Source organism: Balaenoptera ricei, chromosome 10 (genome assembly GCF_028023285.1).
Source record: "Balaenoptera ricei isolate mBalRic1 chromosome 10, mBalRic1.hap2, whole genome shotgun sequence".
Taxonomy (NCBI): domain Eukaryota; kingdom Metazoa; phylum Chordata; class Mammalia; order Artiodactyla; family Balaenopteridae; genus Balaenoptera; species Balaenoptera ricei.
In genome coordinates this window covers 97,443,240-97,465,880 of record NC_082648.1, presented here as the reverse complement: position 1 = coordinate 97,465,880, position 22,641 = coordinate 97,443,240, and the positions used below count along the sequence as shown (strand labels likewise).

General features: G+C 52.6%; 1 protein-coding gene and 5 non-coding genes across 6 annotated transcripts; all 6 read left to right on the top strand.

Annotated features, from left to right (window-relative positions):
* The first annotated feature begins 4,656 nt into the window (after positions 1 to 4,656).
* On the top strand, positions 4,657 to 11,937 carry RPL3 (ribosomal protein L3). The gene is made up of 10 exons (XM_059937000.1): positions 4,657 to 4,713; positions 6,227 to 6,419; positions 7,228 to 7,396; positions 7,967 to 8,102; positions 9,154 to 9,340; positions 9,846 to 10,006; positions 10,548 to 10,649; positions 11,061 to 11,156; positions 11,496 to 11,615; positions 11,836 to 11,937. Exons 1-10 carry the CDS (start codon positions 4,711 to 4,713, stop codon positions 11,878 to 11,880), a joined length of 1,212 nt encoding a protein of 403 aa, XP_059792983.1. The 5' UTR covers positions 4,657 to 4,710; the 3' UTR covers positions 11,881 to 11,937.
* On the top strand, positions 5,200 to 5,263 carry LOC132373832 (small nucleolar RNA SNORD43). Its single transcript, XR_009505493.1, has one exon. It is a non-coding gene; the product is annotated as a small nucleolar RNA SNORD43 (small nucleolar RNA).
* LOC132373864 (small nucleolar RNA U82P) lies at positions 7,912 to 7,966 on the top strand. The gene has a single exon (XR_009505521.1). It is a non-coding gene; the product is annotated as a small nucleolar RNA U82P (small nucleolar RNA).
* On the top strand, positions 9,400 to 9,492 carry LOC132373856 (small nucleolar RNA U83B). The gene has a single exon (XR_009505514.1). It is a non-coding gene; the product is annotated as a small nucleolar RNA U83B (small nucleolar RNA).
* LOC132373855 (small nucleolar RNA U83B) lies at positions 10,844 to 10,937 on the top strand. The gene has a single exon (XR_009505513.1). It is a non-coding gene; the product is annotated as a small nucleolar RNA U83B (small nucleolar RNA).
* Positions 11,938 to 14,602: 2,665 nt separating the features above from the next.
* Positions 14,603 to 14,713, top strand: LOC132373843 (small nucleolar RNA SNORA2/SNORA34 family). The gene has a single exon (XR_009505503.1). It is a non-coding gene; the product is annotated as a small nucleolar RNA SNORA2/SNORA34 family (small nucleolar RNA).
* Positions 14,714 to 22,641: the final 7,928 nt, after the last annotated feature.

The window sequence follows — 22,641 nt, the reverse complement described above, 5'->3', positions numbered from 1 at the left end:
ATGCCCACATCTGCCAAATGTGAGCCAGAGGCTTCTCTGGGCTAGGACCTGCAATCTCTGCTGCCACAAAGCTTCCCGTCCAGTAAGAGAGATGGACATTGAAACGCCCTCATGATAAAACTGCATCACTCAGCTCCTCTCTTGCCCTCATGCTTCCCCATTCTTTTTTTTTTTGGCCACACCATGTGGCTTGCAAGATCCTAGTTCCTGACAAGGGATTGAACCTGGGATGAACCTGGTGCTTTCATATGCCCCGGCAGTGAAAGCGCCAACTCCTAACCACTGGACCACCAGGGAATTCCCCCATGCTTCCCCATCCTGCTCCTCAAGTCCCCCTAACTTCTGCCGAGTTTAGTCCACACCTCTGGTTTTACCTGGCAGCAGAGAACATCTGCCCTTCAGGGATGTGAGCAAAACCTTGGACCCTTTTCCATTCCTTACTAGAAGTTCCATTTTGAAAAATAGTATCGATGGGGGACCATTTGTAAACAAAGCTAATCCATTTCTTTCCAGACTCTGGATTTTATCTTTGGATTAAACCAGCAATCTGGGATCGGGTAACCCAACCCCCTTGTTTTGGCCTTTCGTAAAGAGCTCACACAGATGGGCTCGGTGAGTCACCCTGATTTCACTGGTCTGCATCGAATGTGCTCAACCATTGTGTGTTCACTGTGGGGTGATGTTCAGGGTGTCATTAGCTGCATCCCACTTTGGACCCTTTAGGAGGACCCCATCTCCCCAGAGAAATTTCTTTCAAGCCTTACTTTAGGCACAGTGGATTCCTTTGGCCACTGGTTTGTTTTTATCATGTGGATATTGTGAATCATGTTACTAATCATATTTATCTTTCTTATTTAGCTGGACAGAGGCTTGAAACCTAATGGGAGGACTACTCTAGCACAAACAAGAGTTCTATAATATTTGTTTTGGGTGTGATCGTGAAACCGAGCGGGGCCCTGTGGGGCTCCCGGGCACGGAGGCCTTTTTGTCCCCCCATTTCTTGTAGGTAAGACTCCAGCCTTCCTGACCTTCCCTGAGCTCCAAAGGGCAGATTCGAACAGTTGCTAATCAAGGGAGGAGCAGCCAAGAAACCACCTGAGACAAGATTAAAGGGACCAGGGACTTCCCTGGTGGTCCAGCGGTTAAGACTCTGCCCCCCCAATGCAAGGGGCCCGGCTCTGATCCCTGGTCAGGGAACTAGATCCCACACGCCCGCCGCAATGAAGATCCCACATGCCGCAACTAAGAACCCCACCCTGGGTTGGGACACATAGTTTTCGAGGGCAGGAGCCCTCTGTGTCCCCCTTTGCCTGGCAAAGCAATAAAGCTATTCTTTTCTGCTTGACCCAAAACTGTCTCCGAGATTCGATTCGGCATGGGTGTACAGAGAGGCTGAGCTTTCGGCATCAATCTCTCTCTGGCTTCATCTTATTTCCCTTCACTCACGTCCTTACTTTTTTTTTTCTTTTAAATAGACTTTTCCTTTTTAAAAAAATTTTTTTATTTTTTTAAAATTTTTGGCTGCGTTGGGTTTTCGTTGCTGCACGTGGACTTTCTCTAGTTGCGGCGAGCGGGGGCTACTCTTTGTCGAGGTGCGCAGGCTTCTCATGCGGTGGCTTCTCTTGTTGCGTAGCACGGGCTCTAGGCACGCGGGCTTCAGTAGTTGTGGCACGCCAGCTTCAGTAGTTGTGGCTCGCGGGCTCTAGAGCGCAGGCTCAGTAGTTGTGGCGCACGGGCTTAGTTGCTCCTCGGCATGTGGGATCATCCCAGACCAGGGATCGAACCTGTGTCCCCTGCATTGGCAGGCGGATTCCTAACCACTGTGCCACCAGGGAAGTCCTTTATTTTTTTCTTGTTGATTTGCATACACCTTGCTGTGTAGTCTTAGACATGTTCTTGGAAGAAAGAAAGATACAGTTAACCCCATAACTGAATCCAAACCTACATATCTAAATTAATCTATCCTTTCTAAAAGTAATGTCATCTATCCAATATTCCAAAACGGATATCCTGACTCCTGCCATCTCTGCTTCCTCTCCCTGCCCCCACCCACAATGACTCATACAAATAGTCTCCAGATCCTGCTATCCTAAATATCTCCAGATTCTGCTCCTTCATGTCTACCCTCAGTGTCCTTTCCCAGGTCACCCACCTGACGGCTTGCATGGAGTAGTGAAAGCCCTTCTACCTTATTCTCACCTTTAGTTGGTCCTTTAATGTCATTCTTAGGCAGAGGAGGCTCAGTACACATTTGTTGAGTGAATGAATGAATCCCTCATTTGACAGATGGGGAAACTGAGGCCCAAGGCAATAACTCAGTGAGCTATGTGTACAACTGGCAGGACTGTGCAGGTCTGTTGATACTCCCTTTTCTCTGACTGGAAAGAGGGAATTCCTTTTAGGGGGAATGGTTTGTCCAGGACCTTTGGTAACATTGCTTGTTAAATCTTTTTCAACCCTCATCATAATTTTAAACAGTCTTATTTGCTCTGCGACGGTAGCTGTCTTGTTCTCTTATGTATTCCCACAGACTGGTGCAGTACCTGGCACAGAGCAGGCCTTCAGGAAGAATTTCTTATTGAGTGAATGAGTGACTCAGGACCCCAGAGCTCCTTTTCCAGAGAAAGGGCTACTGAACCCTGAGTCTGATGTCATGAAAACCCAACCTAGACTCAGTCAGACTTGAGCTCTGTCCTTATTGCATGACTTTTGCCAAATTATTTCCTCTTGGCCTGAACTTAGTTTTCTGTGTCATATGGGCCATAATTCCTTGTCTGCAATTCTGAAATGAAAAAACTTTTTTTTTAGTTGAAGTATAGTTGATTTACAATGTTGTGTTAGTTTCTGGTGTATAGCAAAATGATTCAGTTATATCTTTTTCATATTCTTTTCCATTATGGTTTATTACAGTATATTGAATACAGTTCCCTGTGCTATACAGTAGGACCTTGTTTATCTATTTTATGTATAGTAGTTTGTATCTGCTAATCCCAAACGCCAAATCCATCCCTCCCCTTTTCCTCTTTGGTAACCGTAAGTTTGCTTTCTATGTCTGTGAGTCCGTTTCTGTCTTGTAAATAAGTTCAGTTGTATCATATTTTAGATTCCACATATAAGTGATATCACACGGTATTGGTCTTTCTCTTTCTTACTTCACTCAGTATGATAATCTCTAGGTCAATCCATGTTGCTGTAAATGGCATTATGAAAAAACTTCTTAAATCACTTGGTGGCAAAAACCAAACTAACCTGAATTTTTTAGGTAGCTAAGTTAGCCTTTAACTGTGAGGCTATTTATACTTATCCCACTCCATGTGAATATTCACGTTTCTTAGCAGAATTAACGTGTTTCATTCAACAGTTTAGGGATGATTACATAATATACAGTATGTGCACCATATTGCACGGTATTATCTAAAACGTGAAGAATGCTGAATTTGGATACATATCTGGCCCCAAAGATTTCCAGTAAGGGGCTGAGGACTATCAGCACTGCCACTGGGGGATGGCGTGAGGGTTACATGAGAGAATGTTTTTTAACAACGGTGTGAGCAATGGTCAGGCCCAGAATCAAAGCACAGGACGGGGAAGGATGGATGTGGAAGGTGGTGATCTATGAAAAAGTGTGTGTATTCGCCTGCAGCGAAGAGGCTGGAATAGCTAGTTAGGGCAGATTCTTGGCTGGCAGGCTCAGAAGTTAAGGCTTCATCCACAGGAAACAACGAGGGTTGGGGGTGGGCGTGGGGAGGGGCATGGGAAGTAACAAGAAGGGATTTGATTCTTAGAAAGATTTGGAGGGGCAAGCCTGGCGGCAGGGTGAGCCGCTAGGAGCCTCCTAGGACCTAGGTGACCCCGAGCCCAAGCAGACATCAGCAAGAGCCATTCATGCAGAGAGTCTGGGAAGCAGGGAGGGCCAGGGTCCGTGAGGCCGGGCAGCGGGACCCATGACCCTAGACGGTGAGGTGGTTCCGTCGCCTAAGACCTTCAGAACCAAGCACGGGCCCCCACAGCCAGATTCTCGGAGGAGTAGCCGAGATGGGGCTTGAGGGAGGAGGGCCCGAAATCAGGAAGCATTAAAGGCAAGCTGGTACCGGGAAGCGGCTCTGGGTTGGGAACCAGGAAACCAGGGTTCCTGTCTTTCCTCTCCAACTTCGAGCTGGTGGAAGCGGTGCGACTCGTCCCACTTCTATGTGCCTGCAAAATGGCAACAACGCTGTGTGGGACGGAAGCGGGATACCACGTGGGAAAGCGCCTTGGAACTGAAGCCCCAACAGGGTTACTCAATTTCAGAGGATTCATATGAAACCTGCATTTCATATGAAAAGAACCGACGTAGCCATTTTCCTTCACCGTAACAGCCGTTTCATCAAATTTGGCCGCTGCCCAACGCCTCAGGGTCATTGTAATACAACTCTCTGCCGGCGAGTCCGAGGCTTTTCACTAATTTTTTTTTTTTTTTTCTTTTCACTAATTTTGAACTCGGCCGCTCGCCGTAGAGCCTCTAAGTCCCGCCTACGAGACTGACGTCCCGGTCGGAACGTAAGCAAGGCGAGGACGAGCGTGCGTGGAAATGGCACCCAGTACCCGCCCCCCGACCCGACGCCTGCCGCGGGCGCGCGCTCTCACGCCGGAAGGGGCGGGGCTAGACTGGGATTTATATATTGCGCGCTGAGAGTCGGACGATCTCTACCGGCGGCATCCGACGGCTGGATGGTGAGTGTAATGATGGCGGACTTTTACTTGTCAGCCGCGGCGGCATGAGTAAATCCGCGGCACATCCCCGCCATCTCGCCTCACCCGGCGCCGGGGTTGTGCTCTAGGAGCATGGGGCACTCAGCAGAATCCGCAGTCAGGTCTATTTTCTGAAAATGTCCGAGGCTTGAGGTTGGCTTTGGGCCTGCCGGTCGGCTGGCGAGAGGCCTTGCCACGGGAGCTGGGTTGGGGGGCCCGGGCCCGACAATCTAAGCCCAGGCCATGGACTTATCCTGGATCTCGACCTCAGCATTCGAGATCCGAGTCATGAGCACTTTCGCCAGGAGGACCTTGGGTGGGGGCGTTTGGCACTGTTGTGAAAGTGGGAGGTGCAGAAATCCAGGCCGCAGGCGGCAGAGGAGGCTTTGGGTATGGGTTGTTGAATCCTCTTCTGAAACGTCTGGGACGGTTGGTACAACCTCTTGGGCCTCTAGAGTTCTCAGAAACCAGAGATGATGAACTTACTGACGGGCGGACAGAGACTGTGTGCTGATTGTCATGTTCTGATTTGGTTCTGTCGAGTTCTAGTGGCCTCCACTTGCCCGTTTAGCTCCCGTTGGGAGCATGAGGAACCTTTACTACTATTATCTGCCACCCAGGCGTTTGACCAGAAGTCCCTATTGTGGACAGGATCTGTTTCTTTTATTTAGTCTTTATTGGAGTACAATTGCTTTACAGTGTTGTGTTAGTTTCTGTTGTACAACAAAGTGAATCAGTCATATGCATACATATATCCCCATATCCCCTCCCTCTTGCGTCTCCCTCCTGCCCTCCCTATCCCATCCTAGGTCGTCACAAGGCTGATCTCCCTGTGCTATGCAGCAGCTTCCCACCAGCCATCCATTTTACATTTGGTAGTGTGTATATGTCAGTGCTACTCTCTCACTTCGTCCCAGCTTCCCCCCACCCCCGTGTCCTCAAGTCCGTTCTCTACGTCTGCGTTTTTATTCCTGCCCTGCCACTAGGTTCATCAGTACTGTTTTTATAGATTGCATTTATGTGCGTTGGCATACGGTATTTTTCTTTTTCTGACTTCACTTTGTATGACGGACTCTCGGTCCATCCACCTCATCACAAATAACTGAATTTCGTTCCTTTTTATGGCTCAGTAACATTCCATTGTATGTTTGTGCGTGATCAGAATCTTAACTGACTTGCACATAAAGCTGCTTGTTAAGCGATTTTTAATACCATTACCTGGTGTGCCTTTGTCCTCTTTAGAGGAAAAGGTGGATGGTTCATGTTCTTTAAATTATAGGGTGAGGGTTTGAGATAAATGTTCAACTCATTTGGCTGAATAATGCCTTTTAGATGTGTGATCCCGAAAAAAGTAAATCCCGCACGTAAGCCCGTTACCTGGGTTGCTGGTGTGGATCCAGCATTGCTGGGAATCTTCTTAGAACCTAGGCCTCTGGGGATGAAGAGGCGTGAGCTACTTAGAAGGTGCTAACGTTGATTGATCGTTTTCTCCTAGTCTCACAGGAAGTTCTCCGCTCCCAGGCATGGGTCCCTGGGCTTTCTGCCTCGGAAGCGCAGCAGCCGGCACCGTGGGAAGGTGAAGAGCTTCCCCAAGGATGACTCTTGCAAGCCCGTGCACCTCACAGCCTTCCTCGGCTACAAGGCTGGCATGACCCACATTGTGAGGGAGGTCGATAGGCCAGGGTCCAGTAAGTACATGCTGCATCTTCCCAGCTGATGGGAGGGTAGGAGTTGGTGGGAACTGACTAGATGGGGCCAAGCTCTCAGAATAGAGCAGGCTTTGGAGAGATCAACAGAACCTCTAGATATCACAATGGAAAGATATTTTAGGATTGATTAATGCTTCCAGGGTTCAGGTGGCTGGCACTGCTTGAATTAGGCAGAGAGATGTAATGGAGTCAGGGAGCATGATGAGGAAATTTGTCAAGAGCTGCAGCAGAGAAGTATGCTAACATGGGAGGTGGCAACCACTGAGGGTTAAATAGAAACTCCACTCACATTTTAGTGGCAGCACTGAACTGTGAGCCTCACCTGAGCGCCTGAATACTACCCACCTTCCTGGGTTGTGAAGTTCGAAGTAGAAAAGGCACTAAGTAGAACACACGGTGCTGGTGATTGAAACACAATAAATAGACAGTTAAAATTGTCTATGCTGAGGAATTACTACCTCACTATACTTAGTACCCTTGTATTTTCTAGGTAATAAGGAGTTTGTCTCTGGAGAAGGTTATGATAAACCAGCACCGAAACCAGGCTGTTAACTTGGCTGCTTAGGGTCCAGATAGTTTTGTGCTGAAAAGGTCAATGCACACAGACTGAGCATTCAGCAGTGAGGGAGTTTGGGCTGCGATGCAGACTTCCCCACAAACCTTCCTGTCATCTGAAGCAACTTGCGTTGCTTGCCTGGAAGGGCACGTGACATTTTTCCAAAAGACAGCCCTCCTGCCGGGTACTTGAGGCAGCCCACTCAGGTCTAACTGCCTGCTTCGTCTGCAGAGGTGAACAAGAAGGAAGTTGTGGAGGCTGTGACCATCGTGGAGACGCCGCCCATGGTCATTGTGGGCATTGTGGGCTACGTGGAAACACCTCGAGGCCTCCGGACCTTTAAGACCATCTTTGCTGAGCATATCAGTGATGAATGCAAAAGGCGCTTCTATAAGAACTGGTAAGGGGGCCGATGCCGCCCTCGCCCTGGGTTAGGCTGGCCAGGAGGGGGCAGTGTGCCGCGCAGGGCCTCAGCTCCATAGCTGGGGTGGGAGGAGGTGCTCTGGTGTCAGGTTTAGTTGCGGAACAGAGCAGAACCATTCTTTCCTGCGCTGGGAAGAGCATCTTGAGACGTTTCCTTCAGTGTTCACCTTAGTGGGTGCTACCTTGAGTCAGTATTTCCTGAGTTGCTGGCAAGTGTTGAGTCTACTTAGAAGCTGAGGGATAGCAGTAATGCCCCCATACCCCACCACCCCCGGTGTGTGGTCTGGTTAACGGATAACCTAGAGCAAGAACTTGTGTATCTGAACGTGTGTGACTTGCATCATTAATCTTGTGGACCTCTGCTCAGCTCCGCTCGGCTCTGCCCGATGAGCTCCATCCAGGCTCCGCTTGCCGGTGGAAAAGGCTCCTTAGAAGCCGGCAATGAGCCCCGTCCCCACACGGTGCCCGATTGCCTTCCGCTCACCCCTTGGAGGGGTGATGAAGGCTGGCACCTGGCCCCCTCCCCAACTCTGCTCTGCTTCTGAAGGCATAAATCTAAGAAGAAGGCCTTCACCAAATACTGCAAGAAGTGGCAGGATGTAGACGGCAAGAAGCAGCTGGAGAGGGACTTCAGCAGCATGAAGAAGTACTGCCAGGTCATCCGTGTCATTGCCCACACCCAGGTGAGTGCCCACTGCTATGGTCTATGGAGGTGATGACCTACATGACCACCTGTGGCTTTTGCGAGGCTCAGTTATCTTCTGAGTTGATCCTCAGCTCACACTGGTTTTGTGTCAAGCCTCAGGATTTTAGGGATGGTAAGACTTTGAGGTTCTTAAATTTATTTCCTGGTGGAGGAAGGGGTTAAAAGCAACAAAGTCCAGCCAGTGCCCTGCCTTGAGGCCTGGGTTCCTGGGGCCATGTTTAGGACAGTTGTCTGCTTGAGAAGGAATCCAGGCCTCCTCACATAGGGTTGGTTTTTTTGTTGCCAGCAGAGGGCACTGTGTCCCCGGTGGTTCTTAATTAGGGAAAACCATATCCCATTTTAGGAGAACTGGTCGAAGGAACTGGTGAGTCATAACTAATGTTGTCTAGCGCCTAACTGAAAATAGTGTTGAGATGCTGGCTATTTGCACTTCAGACCTGACATGTGAGCTGAATTAGCTCTTGGTTGTCTGGGTAGGAATGGGTGCCGCCTTTGCTGTCAGTCTGGGCGATTATCCTGGGTGTATACCCATGATTCCTTAGTGATCAGTAGCCCTGTGTGGTTAGTGGTGACCAGATTACCACAGATTTGTGGTGTGTGTCCATTACTGAAGACGCGTCAGTAGGATAACACCGGACAGCTTTAAAATCTTTGTTTAGCTTCATTCCTTAATCACAGCTTGTACTCTCTCGCAGTGTTATCCTGCTCCCAAAATAAGTGGCTTATTGGTAGTTAATAGAGCAAGGTAGATGGCCAGGGTAAACCAGGGCAGGTACCTGAAAGGAACTGGCCAAAATGACAGTGGTCAGGAACATTGGGCTGCTTGGTCCCAGGATCTGGTTAAATGAGCCTGTCTTAATGTGGGCCTGGTGTGTCTGTCAAGGAGCAGCTCATTCTGACCTGATTCAGGCACCGGAATTGAAAGGGGAATGGTACCCAGTGGGGAGTCATGACACTGGAAAGCAAAACTGTTGCCTGTTGTGCGCAGCCTGAGTTCCTCTCACCTTGAAGCATCTGTTCCCTTCTAGATGCGCCTGCTTCCTCTACGCCAGAAGAAAGCCCACCTCATGGAGATCCAGGTGAACGGAGGCACTGTGGCCGAAAAACTGGACTGGGCCCGAGAGAGGCTAGAGCAGCAGGTCCCTGTGAACCAAGTGTTTGGGCAGGATGAGATGATTGATGTCATTGGGGTGACCAAGGGCAAAGGCTACAAAGGTGAGCTTCGCAGTGGCCCACATTGCTGTGGTTAACCTGGGAGAGGGGTGGCAGGCCCAGCTGTTCTGTGATGAGGCCCTGGAATGAGCGCTGGCACAGCGCCCGAGTCAGACTGCGGAAGTATTCCTCGCTGCCTTCCTCCTGAGGACTGCTGTGGTCAGGTGGCTGGGGGAGCATGTGGGACCGGGGGTGACATACATACGCTTCGAGCACACTGCAAAACGCACTGGGAGGCTTCCTGAATGCCCTCAGATGAGCATGATCACATTCTAGTAGGCTGATTCTCCAAGGCCTCTTCTTGTTTGCTGATTGTAACTCAAGGGTTATGTCTCAGCTGGTATTCAAGCTTGGATGGAGGTATAAGAAGGGAGAGGACACGGCAATCATGTGTTGCATTGCATGTTCTGTGGACAGAGTACCACAAACTCAAGTTGGGCATTCATAGCAGGAAAGGGCCAATGGCATGGGTACCAGGCACCCCAGTAATAGCATGTGTCTATTCCAGGGGTCACCAGCCGTTGGCACACCAAGAAGCTGCCCCGTAAGACCCACCGAGGGCTGCGCAAGGTTGCCTGTATTGGGGCGTGGCATCCTGCACGGGTGGCCTTCTCTGTGGCTCGGGCCGGTCAGAAAGGCTACCATCACCGCACCGAGATCAACAAGAAGGTGAGGTGCCCAAGGGGGTCCTGTGGAGACTTTAACCCTAGGAGGGGCAGGGTGGCCCCACTATTGGGAGCTGGGGGTCCCAGTCCCTGTCACCATCGGTCCATTTGTGGTGGAGCATCCCGTGGACTTAGTCGCTCATGTCTGGTGGCAGAGTTCTGGCTCTTGGGTGTCATGATAGTAAAGTGCCATCCTTGAAGGTGGTTCTGGTGCAGCTGACCCTTGGCGGGGCTGAGGATATGAGCTTTGTCTACCCTCTCCTGTTCCATGGTGTTTGGAGAGGCCTCGTCCATTGTCTCACTGGATGGCATTGTTTGCAGTTCAGGCCCAGCCACCTTTTCTTTGCTCCGAGCCTGGGATGCCCCCTCACTAGGGCCGAGGTCATAGCTGCTTTCCCAGAGGCCTTTGTAGGCTAGCCCACCCCCAAGATGGATCATTTGTCCCTAATGGCTGTCCTTGCCTCCAGCCAGCTCCAGAGGCCTCTGAGCTGTCTCCCCGCCCAATTTGCTTGTTCTCAAGTATTTATGCTCATTTCCTCCTTCAGATCTACAAGATTGGCCAGGGCTACCTCATCAAGGATGGCAAACTGATCAAGAACAATGCCTCTACTGATTACGATCTGTCTGACAAGAGCATCAACCCTCTGGTGAGTAATGGGAGCTGTCCTTGCAAAGCCTCAGATATCTGGTCTGGTGGGGGATTTCTGGTTCCAGGCCTCCCCTATGGGGCTGGGGCCATTTTTACAGCCAGTTAACTGGACCCCTGCACAGCACCCAGCTGTCTGTCCACCCTTTGTCATTGGAGAGAGACTGGCTGGTGAGGAGTGGGGTGGCAGGCCCAGCTGTTCAGTGATGAGGCCCTGGAATGAGCGCTGGGTGCGGCGCCCGAGTCAGACTGCGGAAGTATTCCTTGCTGCCTTCCTTCTGAGAACAGCTCTGGTCAGGTGGTGGGACCACCAGGACCTGCGGGGGGCGGTGGGTGTCGTGTGCGTGGTCAGACCTGTCTCCAGCCCCTTGCTTTATCTGTGCTGACCTCTGATGGCCTTGCTCCTTCCCAGGGTGGCTTTGTCCACTACGGTGAAGTGACCAATGACTTTGTCATGCTCAAAGGCTGCGTGGTGGGAACCAAGAAGCGAGTGCTCACCCTTCGCAAGGTGAGGCTGGAGGAGGGGAGGCTGAGCTCTGTTAGGGGAGTTGGGAGGGAAAGCGGGGAGGGATTGCTACTCCTGACTTTGAAGTCCCGGGAGGAGGGAAGTCCGTGTCTGGCCTGGCCCAGCTGTTTGCTTCTGTTCTTAAGTGTATTCTCATCCGCCTGGTGGTAGGAGGAAACCCCTTGGTAGTGGCTGGATGGTGGTGTTTGGGGTGGGTGGGTGTCCTGATTCCAGGACTGATTTAGATGGAGTTGACCTCTGCCCTCTTAAGATGAGGGACCTGTGAACAAAGATGGTACAGAGAAAGGCTTGGCTCTGAACCCTTGCCCTCTTGGTCCACAGTCCTTGCTGGTGCAGACCAAACGGCGGGCCCTGGAGAAGATTGACCTCAAGTTTATTGACACCACCTCCAAATTTGGCCATGGCCGCTTCCAGACTGTGGAGGAGAAGAAAGCGTTCATGGTGAGCACCTACCTTGCTGCCCTCAGGCTGGGGTGGGGGTGGCTTTCAGCTGCTGTCAGCTGTCAGCCTGCCCATCTGGTGCTGATGCAGAGAGGGCCACCTTGTGCATGTGTGTGCCCCGGGCTGTGGAGACCTGCCCGGAATTTGATCGCACTGCGGTTGGCGGTTATTCTTAACTGCCTTCTATCTCTAACCTTGCCTGCTGCATTTCTCTCCACAGGGACCACTTAAGAAGGACCGAATTGCAAAGGAAGAAGGGGCCTAATGTCAGAACAGATTATACAGCTGGTAGAATCTCAATAAAATTATTTTCCAGTGAAAATATTTTCATCTGCCTGTACTTCACCTTCCCGGTCCTGGCTGCTTCCCTCGGCCCTCATGCTCCCAGAGGCATGCTGTCCCCCCAGCCTCTTTGGCTGCCTCTTTGCCCTACCACTGGCCGGGCCCCATGCTTGGAGCAGACTAGGTGAAGCGGGAGGCGAGAGCCAGCCAGCCTGGTCTGCCCTGCACCGTTACGGCCAGCCTGGGGAGTGAGCTCTGTGTGAAATGTTTGTCACAGGGCAAGGAAGCTGGGTCTCTGCTGTACACGTTGTGTCTGTACAGCTTGGAAGGAGGCAGTGAGGACCTGGTGTTGCTGTTGCCCACGGGCATGGCAGGGCAGACCCTGGCTCTCTGCTGAGTGTACAGATACCTAATTTAGTCACTAATCCATGCAGGAGGGGTTCCAGTTAGGGCTTGTTGAGGTTCTGTAGCCAGCAGCAAAGTTCTGGCCATGGGAGAGGGTGTCATGTAGAAGCCCTGAACGACACCTGGGACTTAGGAAAACACTGGAATGTTTGCTTTGAGGAAAGCCCTGGTGATTAACAAGGACTTCATTAAAACAGGTGAGAATGTGGACCGGCAGAGGTTGAGTGCCTTGACCAGGCTCACCTGGCTGGTGAGGTCATTGAACCCCAGTTTCCATTCTGGTCTAGGTCTGCTTTCGTGACTTGGCTCAGCCCCTTGTCCCGTGCCAGTGTCCCCTGTGCTGACCGTATATTGTGCACCTGCATCATGTAGGCTGGTAAGAGCTTGGCTGCTAGAGCCCAGCACCCAGGCCTGTGATGTCTGGCCCACCCTTTGGTGGGGTGACTGAACCCCAGTCCAGCCCCTGGCATTCCAGGTGTACAAGATGCCCCTGCTTATCCCCCTTACAGCCGTAGCTGCTCCCCACGTCACATCTGCCCGTGTGGTATGTTTGCCTCAGCCCCACCTAAGCGGAGGGCAGAGAGCACAGCTGCAGCAGTGCTGATTGCCTTGCCCAGCCTTTTGGCAGACGGCTGGTTGCCCACCAATTAATCACCTGGGTTCTGGCATCTTCTGAGGCTTAGTTTCCTCTTCAAAAGGGGTAGTGATAGCTGGGGATGGATGGAGGTCCCATACTTACAGTGCTGTCTCAAGATGACGAGGTGGCCCGAGTTGAACCTCTGGTTCCCAATGAGCATGGTATCCCCATGACTCATGTGAGGCCCTAAGATGTCGAGTCAAGGCACAGAGGAGGTTGCAGGAATTACATGTGGGCCCTGAGGCGGAGGCTAGCTGAGGTCTGGAGGGGCTGAGCAAGAGTCCTTGGCGTGGGACCCCTCCCCAACGTCTGCACACTCTTCTGGAGTCCATTCTGAGCTCTGTGGGGCAGTGGGCCTCAAAGCCAACTTCTGCGCCAATTTGCTACCCCATGCAGCACCCGTCGGCTCAGGATCCAGGCCTAGACTGGCCAGAGCTGCATTTCAGGCTGGAGCCGCCAGGGGGCGAGAGTGGGCAGCACCCAGTTGGGGCAGCCTTGCAGGAGGACCTCTCTGGGCTTTGCAGGGGGCGCAGAATCCCTTCCCCAACCAGGGTCTCTTCAGCCCCATAATCCTGGGAGTCAAGCCTACAGCCAGAGGGGGTCAGGACTTGCCCCAAGGCCACCAGGCACCTGTGGCAGAGCCAGGCGTGGGAGCTGGGCTCCTGGTCTTTGGTCTGGGTTCCTTTCACTGCGGGAGCTTCTGTCCAGTCATATCCTGGGGAGGGTGCTGAGCTGGGCAGTGGCCCCACCTCGTCCCCTCACTCGTCCCGGTTGCCCTTGGCCTCTTAGCCTGTGGGCCTCCCCAGACCCTTAGGCCAGCCCTGGAGCCCAGCTGCCCACCCAGCCCAGGTACAAAACGCTTTGCTGGTTTGAGACGTCCTGGCTGGGCCTCACTCCCTTTTGGGACTCTGCCCAGTTGTAGGTATGGCCAGGATGACTCGGGACGTGGGTCCAGAGAACAGGCTGAGGGTGTGCACACGTGCCTCCAACAGCACAGGTAGAGCACACGCTCATGTCCCCACACGTGTGACATGCACAAAGAGCCTTTTCAGGGGCAGGCTTGCTTGACAAGGGCTGAGCCTTTATATGTTGACCATCCCCACGTCCCCGTCCTCGTTTCTGCCCTGCCCCTGGCCAGTGAGTGCTTTGAGGCACGCCCAGGATCACAGATCTGAGCCTCAGCCTCATCTGGTTGGGGACTGGCCGCCTCAGAGGTGGTGGTTATGGGACCCAGTGTGGAAGACGGCCCCAGCGTGTGCACAGAACGCCTGGAACCGGTCAGGACGAGTAATTGGGCTTCCTGGGGGCAGCGGAAAGCTCAGCCACGTGTGTGGGATCAGCTTCATCCTCAAGAAACCTGAGCGCCCGCGGTGGACAGGGCACTCCTCCAGGTGCTGCGGAAGCAGTGCTGAACTCAAAGGTCCATCTCTCAAGGAGCTTTTATTCTAGTTGGGGAGGGCAGACAGTAGACACAGGCAAACAAGACAGTTTTAGAAGTGATGAGGGACTTCCCCTGGCGGTCCAGTGGTTAAGACTCTGCTCTTCCACTGCAGGGGGTGTGGGTTCGATCCCTGAAGATCACACATGCCGTGTGGCCTAAAAAAGTAAAAAAGAAAGCATTGGTCTGCTAAGATAATATTTGGGTAATAGAAGTGATAACGCTTTCGCCCTGAAGCTTTTGGTTTTAAGCAGGAGCGTAAAGAATTATCTATGGTCTGTTGGCCATTTCAGAACTTTATGCATGAAATGTTTAATTCATTAGAAAGAAACATCTGAGTTATTGGTGATAGATGTGGGCCAGAATTTAGAGATCCCTGATTTAACTTTCTTCATTGGAATTATATTACTGTTAAATCTAATTACTACAAAAGTTGCTGTGGATCCAAAAACAGAATGATTCTGAACTGAGCTTTCTTTGAATATTATCCTTTTGTATGGTCAGGGCCCTGATTTGTATATTTTAGACTTCATTCAAATTGGAAACTTAGTAAATATAAGTTTTGGGCTGTAAAAAAAAGTTTTGAGTTGTATATTGGATTGTGGAAGTGCAACTGTATTATGGACATTGGGAAAGTTACTTTCATAGTAAATGCACTTTATTTTTTTAATTAAAAAAAAATTTTTTTTTGCCCACACTGCATGGCTTGCGGGATCTTGGTTCCCTGACCAGGGATTGAACCCGGGTCCACGGCAGTGAAAGCACAGAGTCCTAACCACTGCACCGCCAGGGAATTCCCCTAAATGCACTTAGAAAAAAAGTGATGAACGCTGTGAAGAAATAAGACAGGACATTGGGATGCTGAGTGATGGGGCAGAGGAGGCCTTTCTGAGACCTGAGGGTGTAAAGGATCCAGCCTGGTGGAGCTCTAAGGGGAGAACACCCCATGCGGAGGGAAGAGTAGGCACAGAGGCCCTGAGGTGGGAACGAGGCTTTGGGGCTCAGATATGAACTCCCGAGGGAGGCAGTTGAGTGAGTTCCACGAAGGTGGGACCGGCTCCCCACCCCACCCCCCGCCTCCATAGCCACGACCTGGCATATAGTAGGTGCTCAGTAAATGTTGTTCCCAGGGTCTCTGGGAGTCACCCGTGCTTGTGTACGTCTGGGTGTCCCACGAGGGGGTCCCCAGGCATTTCCGTGGGCCTGTGGTGGGCTGGGCAGCTGTCTGGGCCTCCTGTAGACCTTGTTTGTGTGTGTCACAGAGAGCGCATCTCCAAGTGCCTGGCGGTGTGTGCTTCCTGTCACCAGAATCCCCAGACAGGCCTCTCTGGGATCCTGTGGTGACAGAAAAAGGAGCCTCATTCCATTCCTCCTGGAAAAAAAAAAAAAAAGAAAATACCTGCTGGGAATGTCTGAGCACGTGGGAACAGGGAGGTGGCAGGAGCCACCATTGCCTTAAAAGGCAGAGCCAGTGACTTCGTGGAGCTTACCTGGGGGTGGCCTTGGGGGGTGGAGGGGTGGACAGCCTGCTGCCGCCTCGAGGGCTCACCCCCAAGTGCTCTCCCCCGATTCTCACTGACAGCCTTGCCAGTGGGGGCTGCATGTTCGCCCCTCGGTCCTCATCCCCCAGAGCCTCCAGCCCTGTCCCCCCACCCCGGGGGGGGGGCCGCCCAGCCCTGGCTTCCAGCGGCCTCACCCTCCTCCCATCGGCTCTCAGCAGGAAGCTACTTGTCAGAAGCTTCTGTGGTGCCCCTGCCCTTCATGCGATGTTCTGGCACTCAGGCTGGCACTCGGGGCCTGCCGACCTCACCAGCATCGTGTGCCTCCTGGGGTCTGGACTCCTGGGCCGCTCCCAGGAGCCCAAATAGCTCTCCCTGTGCTTTCAGCAGAGGCTCTGAAGCCCGGTCTGGACCTCTGAGAGGAGAGGGGCCTGACCCGAACTCTTGGAGGCAAGAAAGTAACATCCATGAGCCCAGGAATGAGAGAGGTGGCATCCAGGAAACTTCCAGGGCCTATTAATACATCAGAACTATTAAATGTCTGAATGACTGTGTCCTTGGCATCCATCGGCCGCCTGGACTCATGATGCTGCCCAGGGCCCAACTTCACCAGCCCCTGGCCCTCGATAACAAGCGCTCATGTTGACTTTGAATGCCTCTGGAGGGTGGTGCCCAGGCTGACAGGTAGTAGTAATTGTGAATACCTTGTACCTATTGGGTACTGTCCTAAGTACTTTATATATATAAACTCAATACTCAGGATCACCCCTTGAGGCAGCTTCTATTATTACCCCATTTTATAAACAAGAAACTGAGGCTCAGAGAGAGTGAGCCACTTGCCCAAGGGCACACAGTGTATAACCGGCAGGGCTGGGATTTGAGCCCAGGCATCACTTCACCCTGAACCTATGGTACTAGGGGCCAGGAAAGCATATTTTGGCTCAAGGGAGAGAGTCGGGTGCTTATTTGGTTTTGGGTTTTTTGGCTGCGCGTGCAGCGTGTGCGATCTTAGTTCCCCAACCAGGGATTGAACCCATGCCCCCTGCAGTGGAAGTATGGAGTCTTAACCACAGGACTGCCAGGAAAGTCCCCAAGGGTGCTTGTTTTTTGAGTACCTACTGTGTGCCAAGCATTGTGTTGGACCCTTTCAAAGCTATCTTATTTAATCCTTGCAATCACTATTCCCATTTTACAGATGGGGAAAATGGGGGCCCAGAGAGATTCAGAGAATCCTCCCAGGTCAGAGAGCTAGAATATACTCTGCCAGGCATCTTAGGTGCTGTGTCTCACTGAGTGATCATGACAGCCCTGTGAGTCGTGAGTCCAGGTTCCTGTTGACACTCCTGTTTTCACAGTGAGGACATGGAGGCTTGGAGAGACCAAGCAACGGCCTTTCACTCGGGAGTGCTGAAGCAGAGAGTCAAATCCAAGCATCAGCAGCTCAGCGCTAACCACTGCACCGCACTGCCCTCACCGAGTGGGGGCCTGGAGGCTCCCCGTGAGGAGCAGGAGGGACACCTCATCCCAGCAGCCACCGTGGCACCAGTGTTCCTTCGCCCGCCACTTCTTGTAGGCGCACACCCTGGGGCCCCTGCTTGCTTGAGAGACGGGGGCACCAGGGGATGCTACCCTCAGGGCTGCCAGCAGACAGGTCGGGGTAGGGGAGCCAGGTACCACAGCCGGCCCCACCTCCTCCTGCCCCAGCCCCACAGCTGGCCTCTGGGTCACCCGGCCTCATGTGACTATGGAGAAGTAGCCCCTCCCGGCCGCTCCCCGCCCCCCACCCCCCACCCCGGCCACATGCTGCCAGGCAGAGGAAAAGGGCCGTGAGGGAAGGAGCTAAAGATAGCTGACTCGCCGACTTCCCCATCCTCGCTGGCCATCACCTCATCCCCCGTGGGCTCCTCCAGTGGGTCCCCACCCCAGCGGCAGCCACTCAGAGCCTGGTTGCCCAGCCTGGGGCACCGCACAGGGACCCAGGCAGTGGTCCTGATGTGAAGATTACCTACCCTCCGGGCACCGGGCCAGGCAGGGATGTGCCTCGTCCACTCTCGAAGTACCCCCCGACAGGAAAGGAGCATTATTATCAACCCTGTTGGTTTTTTTTTAAATAAATTTATTTATTTATTTGTTTGTTTATTTTTATCACCCTTGTTATTTATTTATTTATTTATTTATTTATTTATTTTTGGCTGCATTGGGTCTTCGTTGCTGTGCACGGCTTTCTCTAGTTGTGGCGAGCAGGGGCTACTCTTCATTGCGGTGCGCGGGCTTCTCATTTCAGTGGCTTCTCTTGTTGCGGAGCACGAGCTCTAGGCACACCGGCTTCAGTAATTGTGGCGCATGGGCTTAGTTGCTCTGTGGCATGTGGGATCTTCCCGGACCAGGGCTCGAACCCGTGTCCCCTGCATTGGCAGGCGGATTCTTAACCAGTGAACCACCAGGAAGTCCTCACCCCTGTCTTATAGGCAGGGAGCCCAAGCAGAAGGGGGCAGCAGCTCCCATTCACACACCAGCCCATTCACACACCAGTGCCCATAACACACCTCCACACTGACACAGCCACACCGTTTCCATCAGGCCAGGGCCTGTGAACTCACCAGCACGGCAACACGAAGGCCCGTTGAGACACCATGCCCTCTTGCTTCCTCAGGGCCAGCCACTAACCTAAGCACACCACAGATACATCCCATCAAAGTCAGGGCCCTCCCCTGCTCAAGAGCTTTCCATGGCTCCCCGCTGCACATTCATTCATTCATATAATGAAAACATGTATTAAGCACCTCCTACGCATCAGGCACCTTGGTGTGGCATTCAAGACGCGTCGCAATTTAGCCTTAGTCTACCTACCAGCTCTTCACAAGCTGCTGTGCCTCGGTCATGTGGGACCACCAGAGTCATTCTGCCCAGGCCTCCTGGGTCTGCTGCAGTGACCTGTGTGTTGAGTAGGGCTGGACCCTGGCTCAGTCTCTTCCCAGCACCACGACAGCCCTCGGCGGCCGGAGGGAGGATTCAGTGGGGTCCTGTACGGGATGTGCCCCTGCCCTATAGTCTTCACTCAATGTCCAGCACACACCCTCCATCAGTAAATACTGAATGTGCGGACAGCCCCCTGAAGAGGCAGTAGTTTACTTCCATTTCACAGATGGCAAAACCAGGGCTCAGAGAAGGCAGCTGACTCGCCAAGGCTCACACAGCCAGCACATGGTGCTGCCTGGTCTGGCACCAAGGTCCACAGAGCCCACAGAAGTGGCAGTTGGCAGCCCAAGGGCCAAATCAGCCCACAGATATGTTTAGTTTGGCCCTCGGAGTGAGCTTCACAGCTTTGCTTTTATCTTTAAAACCTGATCAATAGCAGAAACCTGGAAGCAATGATCTGAGAGCTGCTAAGGGAGAGTGGTCCCCACAGCCTGGGGAGTGCCTCTCGGCAGGCAGATGAAGCAGCCCCAGCTGCAACGTAAAACTCCCTGAGGGACCCTGCACGCGGCAGCGGCCTCCACAGTTCCTTTGGTATGTGTGAAATATTTTACATTTCATTTAAAAACAAATAAGTCTGATCTGTGCTGTTGGCCTGGCCCTCATCCCAGCTGCCCTGAGAACACAATATATGGGCCTCAGTTTCCTCATCTGAAGCATGGGGGCTCAGGGAGGTCTGGGTTGGACAATTTCTCAGGGCCCTTTCAGCTCCGAGGCTGCGACTGTGAAAGCCAAAGGCCAGTGCAGAGTGAGGGGAGAGAGAAAGGAAAGGAGGGAAAGAAAGAGAATTCCATGGGCAGCAGCAATCGGGGAAGCCTTCCTGAAAGAGGGAGGCTTGACCTGAACTGTGAAGGCTGAGCAACACCCAGCCCAGGGCTAACCTGAATAGGAATGGATGGTTCTGGAAGGGTGGGAAAGCACAGTTCAAAGGAATGAGTTTGTAATAGAGAGATTTCAGGCACAGCAGGAAGCAAGTTGAGGAGAGATTTGGGGGTGGGTTGTGGGAGGTCTTCCCTGAGACCCTCCATCACACCTCATCACAGGGGACCCGCTTCTCCACACCAGGGTGGGGTGGGTGGGAGTGGGGCAGTTGGCTTCTTGGCCTGTCCGTGCACTGTGTCTGGAGCCTGCCGTGCATTGGCTCATTTACTCCTCACATCTAGGGCCGGCAGGTACGACGAGGACCCCCATTTCACAGAAGAGGAATCTGGGCTTGACCCCCAGGCTCCTCTGGGCCTCTTTTATCTAGGGGAGGGAAAGGAGAGGAGGCCTTTCATAGAAGCAGGAGGCTGATCGCTGAGAGCGCCTGCCTAGGCTGTTCCACCTGCTGGGCATGCTTTTCCCTCTGATGCCCGCTGTCTCTGCTCTCCGCTGCTCCCTCACCACCCCCACCAGGGCTATCACTGCGTTATTATTTGTGCTGCTTTTTGCTCCGTGTCCATCTTCGCAGCCAGATGGCACCTCCTCGAGTCAGGGGCTGGGTCTGCTCTGCTCATTTTGTGCCCCCTGCACCCAGCGCAGTGCCGAGCACGTAGTAGGTGTTCAATAAATATTTGTTGAAAGACTAATTGACCGAAGGTATGAATAAACAAACTTCAGAACGAGTGAAGTGATTTGCCCAAGGTCATCCAGGTGGTCAGGGAAGCGTGGCCCTGGTGGAAACCAGGGCTCCTGCCTCTTGCCTTCTGTCTGGTTCCCCTGCTTCTATCTGGGTGCCCTTGTCTAGTCTCCACCCAGCAACCAGAGTGACCCTGTTAGAACTTAAGTCAGGTTGCATCCCTCCATATGGAGTTTCAGTTTTACAAGATGAGTGACAGGGATGGGTGGTGGTGATGGCTGCATGACAAGGTGAATGTATTTCATACCACTGAACTGTGTACTTAAAAATGGTGAAGTTGGACTTCCCTGGTGGTCCGTGGTTAAGACTCCACAGTTCTACTGCAGGGGAGGAGGGCTCGATCCCCAGTTGGGGAACTAAGATCCCACATCCAGCGCAGTGCGGCCAAAAAAACCCAAAAAGTTTAAGTTGGTATATTTTATGTTACATGTATTTTTTTTTTTTTTTACTATTTGAAATGCATCCTCTTATTTATTTATTTATTTATTTATTTATTTATTTATTTATGGCTGTGTTGGGTCTTCGTTTCTGTGCGAGGGCTTTCTCTAGTTGCGGCAAGCGGGGCCCACTCTTCATCGCGGTGCGCGGGCCTCTCACTATCGCGGCCTCTCTTGTTGCAGAGCACGGTCTCCAGACGCGCAGGCTCAGTAGTTATGGCTCACAGGCCTAGCCGCTCCGCGGCACGTGGGATCTTCCCAGACCAGGGCTCGAACCTGTGTCCCCTGCGTTGGCAGGCAGATTCTCAACCACTACGCCACCAGGGAAGCCCTTTCCTTTAATTTTTAAAAATTTATTTTATTTTTGGTTGCGTTGGGTCTTTGTTGCTGCGCGCGGGCTTTCTCTAGTTGCGGCGAGCGAGGGCTACTCTTGGTTGTGGCACGCGGGCTTCTCATTGTGGTGGCTTCTCTTGTTGCGGAGCACGGGCTCTAGTCGCGCAGGCTTCAGTAGTTGCGGCACGTGGGCTCAGTAGTTGTGGCTCTTGGGCTCTAGAGCACAGGCTCGGTAGTCGTGGCGCACGGGCTTAGTTGCTCCGCAGCATATGGGATCTTCCCGGACCAGGGATCGAACCCGTGTGCCCTGCACTGGTAGGAGAATTCTTGACCACTGCGCCACCAGGGGAGTCCTGTTACATGTACACACACACACACACACACACACACACACAGCATCCCTCCTCTGCTCCAAACCCTGCATAGCTCCCATCACATGCCCAATCACCAGAGGAAAAGCCCAGGCCACCACAGTGGGCCAGGCCCTTCACCTCCCCAACGTCCCCTCCCTCACTTATACTCATCCACAGCCACACTGGCTTCCTCTCTGTTCCTCTAACATGGCGGGCTCACTCCTGCCTCAGGACCTTTGCACTGGCTCTCCCCTCTTCCTGGAATGCCCCTCGCCTAGAAATCTGCAGAGATGCTGCCCTCTCAGTGAGGAGATCACCCTAACTGCCCCTGCAACTTGCTCCCCCAACACTCCTGATGCCCCTCCGGGCTCAATTTTCTCTCCTCCACTACCTATTCCCTGCCACCATCTGTAGAATGGAATTATTCATCATGTTTACTGTTTGTTTTCTCCACTCCCTGTTCTCCAGAGAAGTCAGGGTGGGAAGGGATGTGGTCTGGAGTGCGTGAGAGAGAGGGGAGAGCTCCAAGGCGGCAGCAACTTCCTCAAAGCAAATTTAGGAAAAGCTGAAGTGAAAAAGGCTTGGGCAGCTGAGGACTTCCTGCAGCCGGTCCCAGGGGCTGGGGGCTTGCGTCCAAGTCTGTGTGCGTATGTGTGACTTTCTGTGTGTCTCTCTCTGTGTATAATTATGTGGGCCGAGGGGATCCTGAAACAAGGGCCATGCCTTCTCGGAGCTTTAGGCGGTCGAGCTAGGTGGTCTCTGGCTCCAGGATGCCCCTAGACTCCCCAGTGCTGTGGGCCCAGCGCTTCTGTCCTTCCCTCTCCCTGGACAATGCAACCTAATGGGACAGCACGTGGGCTCTGGAGCCGGGCTTTCAGGGCACCTATCCCAGCTCTGCCATTGACTGTGTGACTCTGAGGAAGCAATTCAGGCACACTGTGCCTTGGTCTCATCATCTGAAAAATGGGCATGATCAGACCGGAATCTATTCCTATGGCTCTTGCTGGGATTTGATGAGCAAAGGCATGTGAGGGGCCGAGACCAGCGG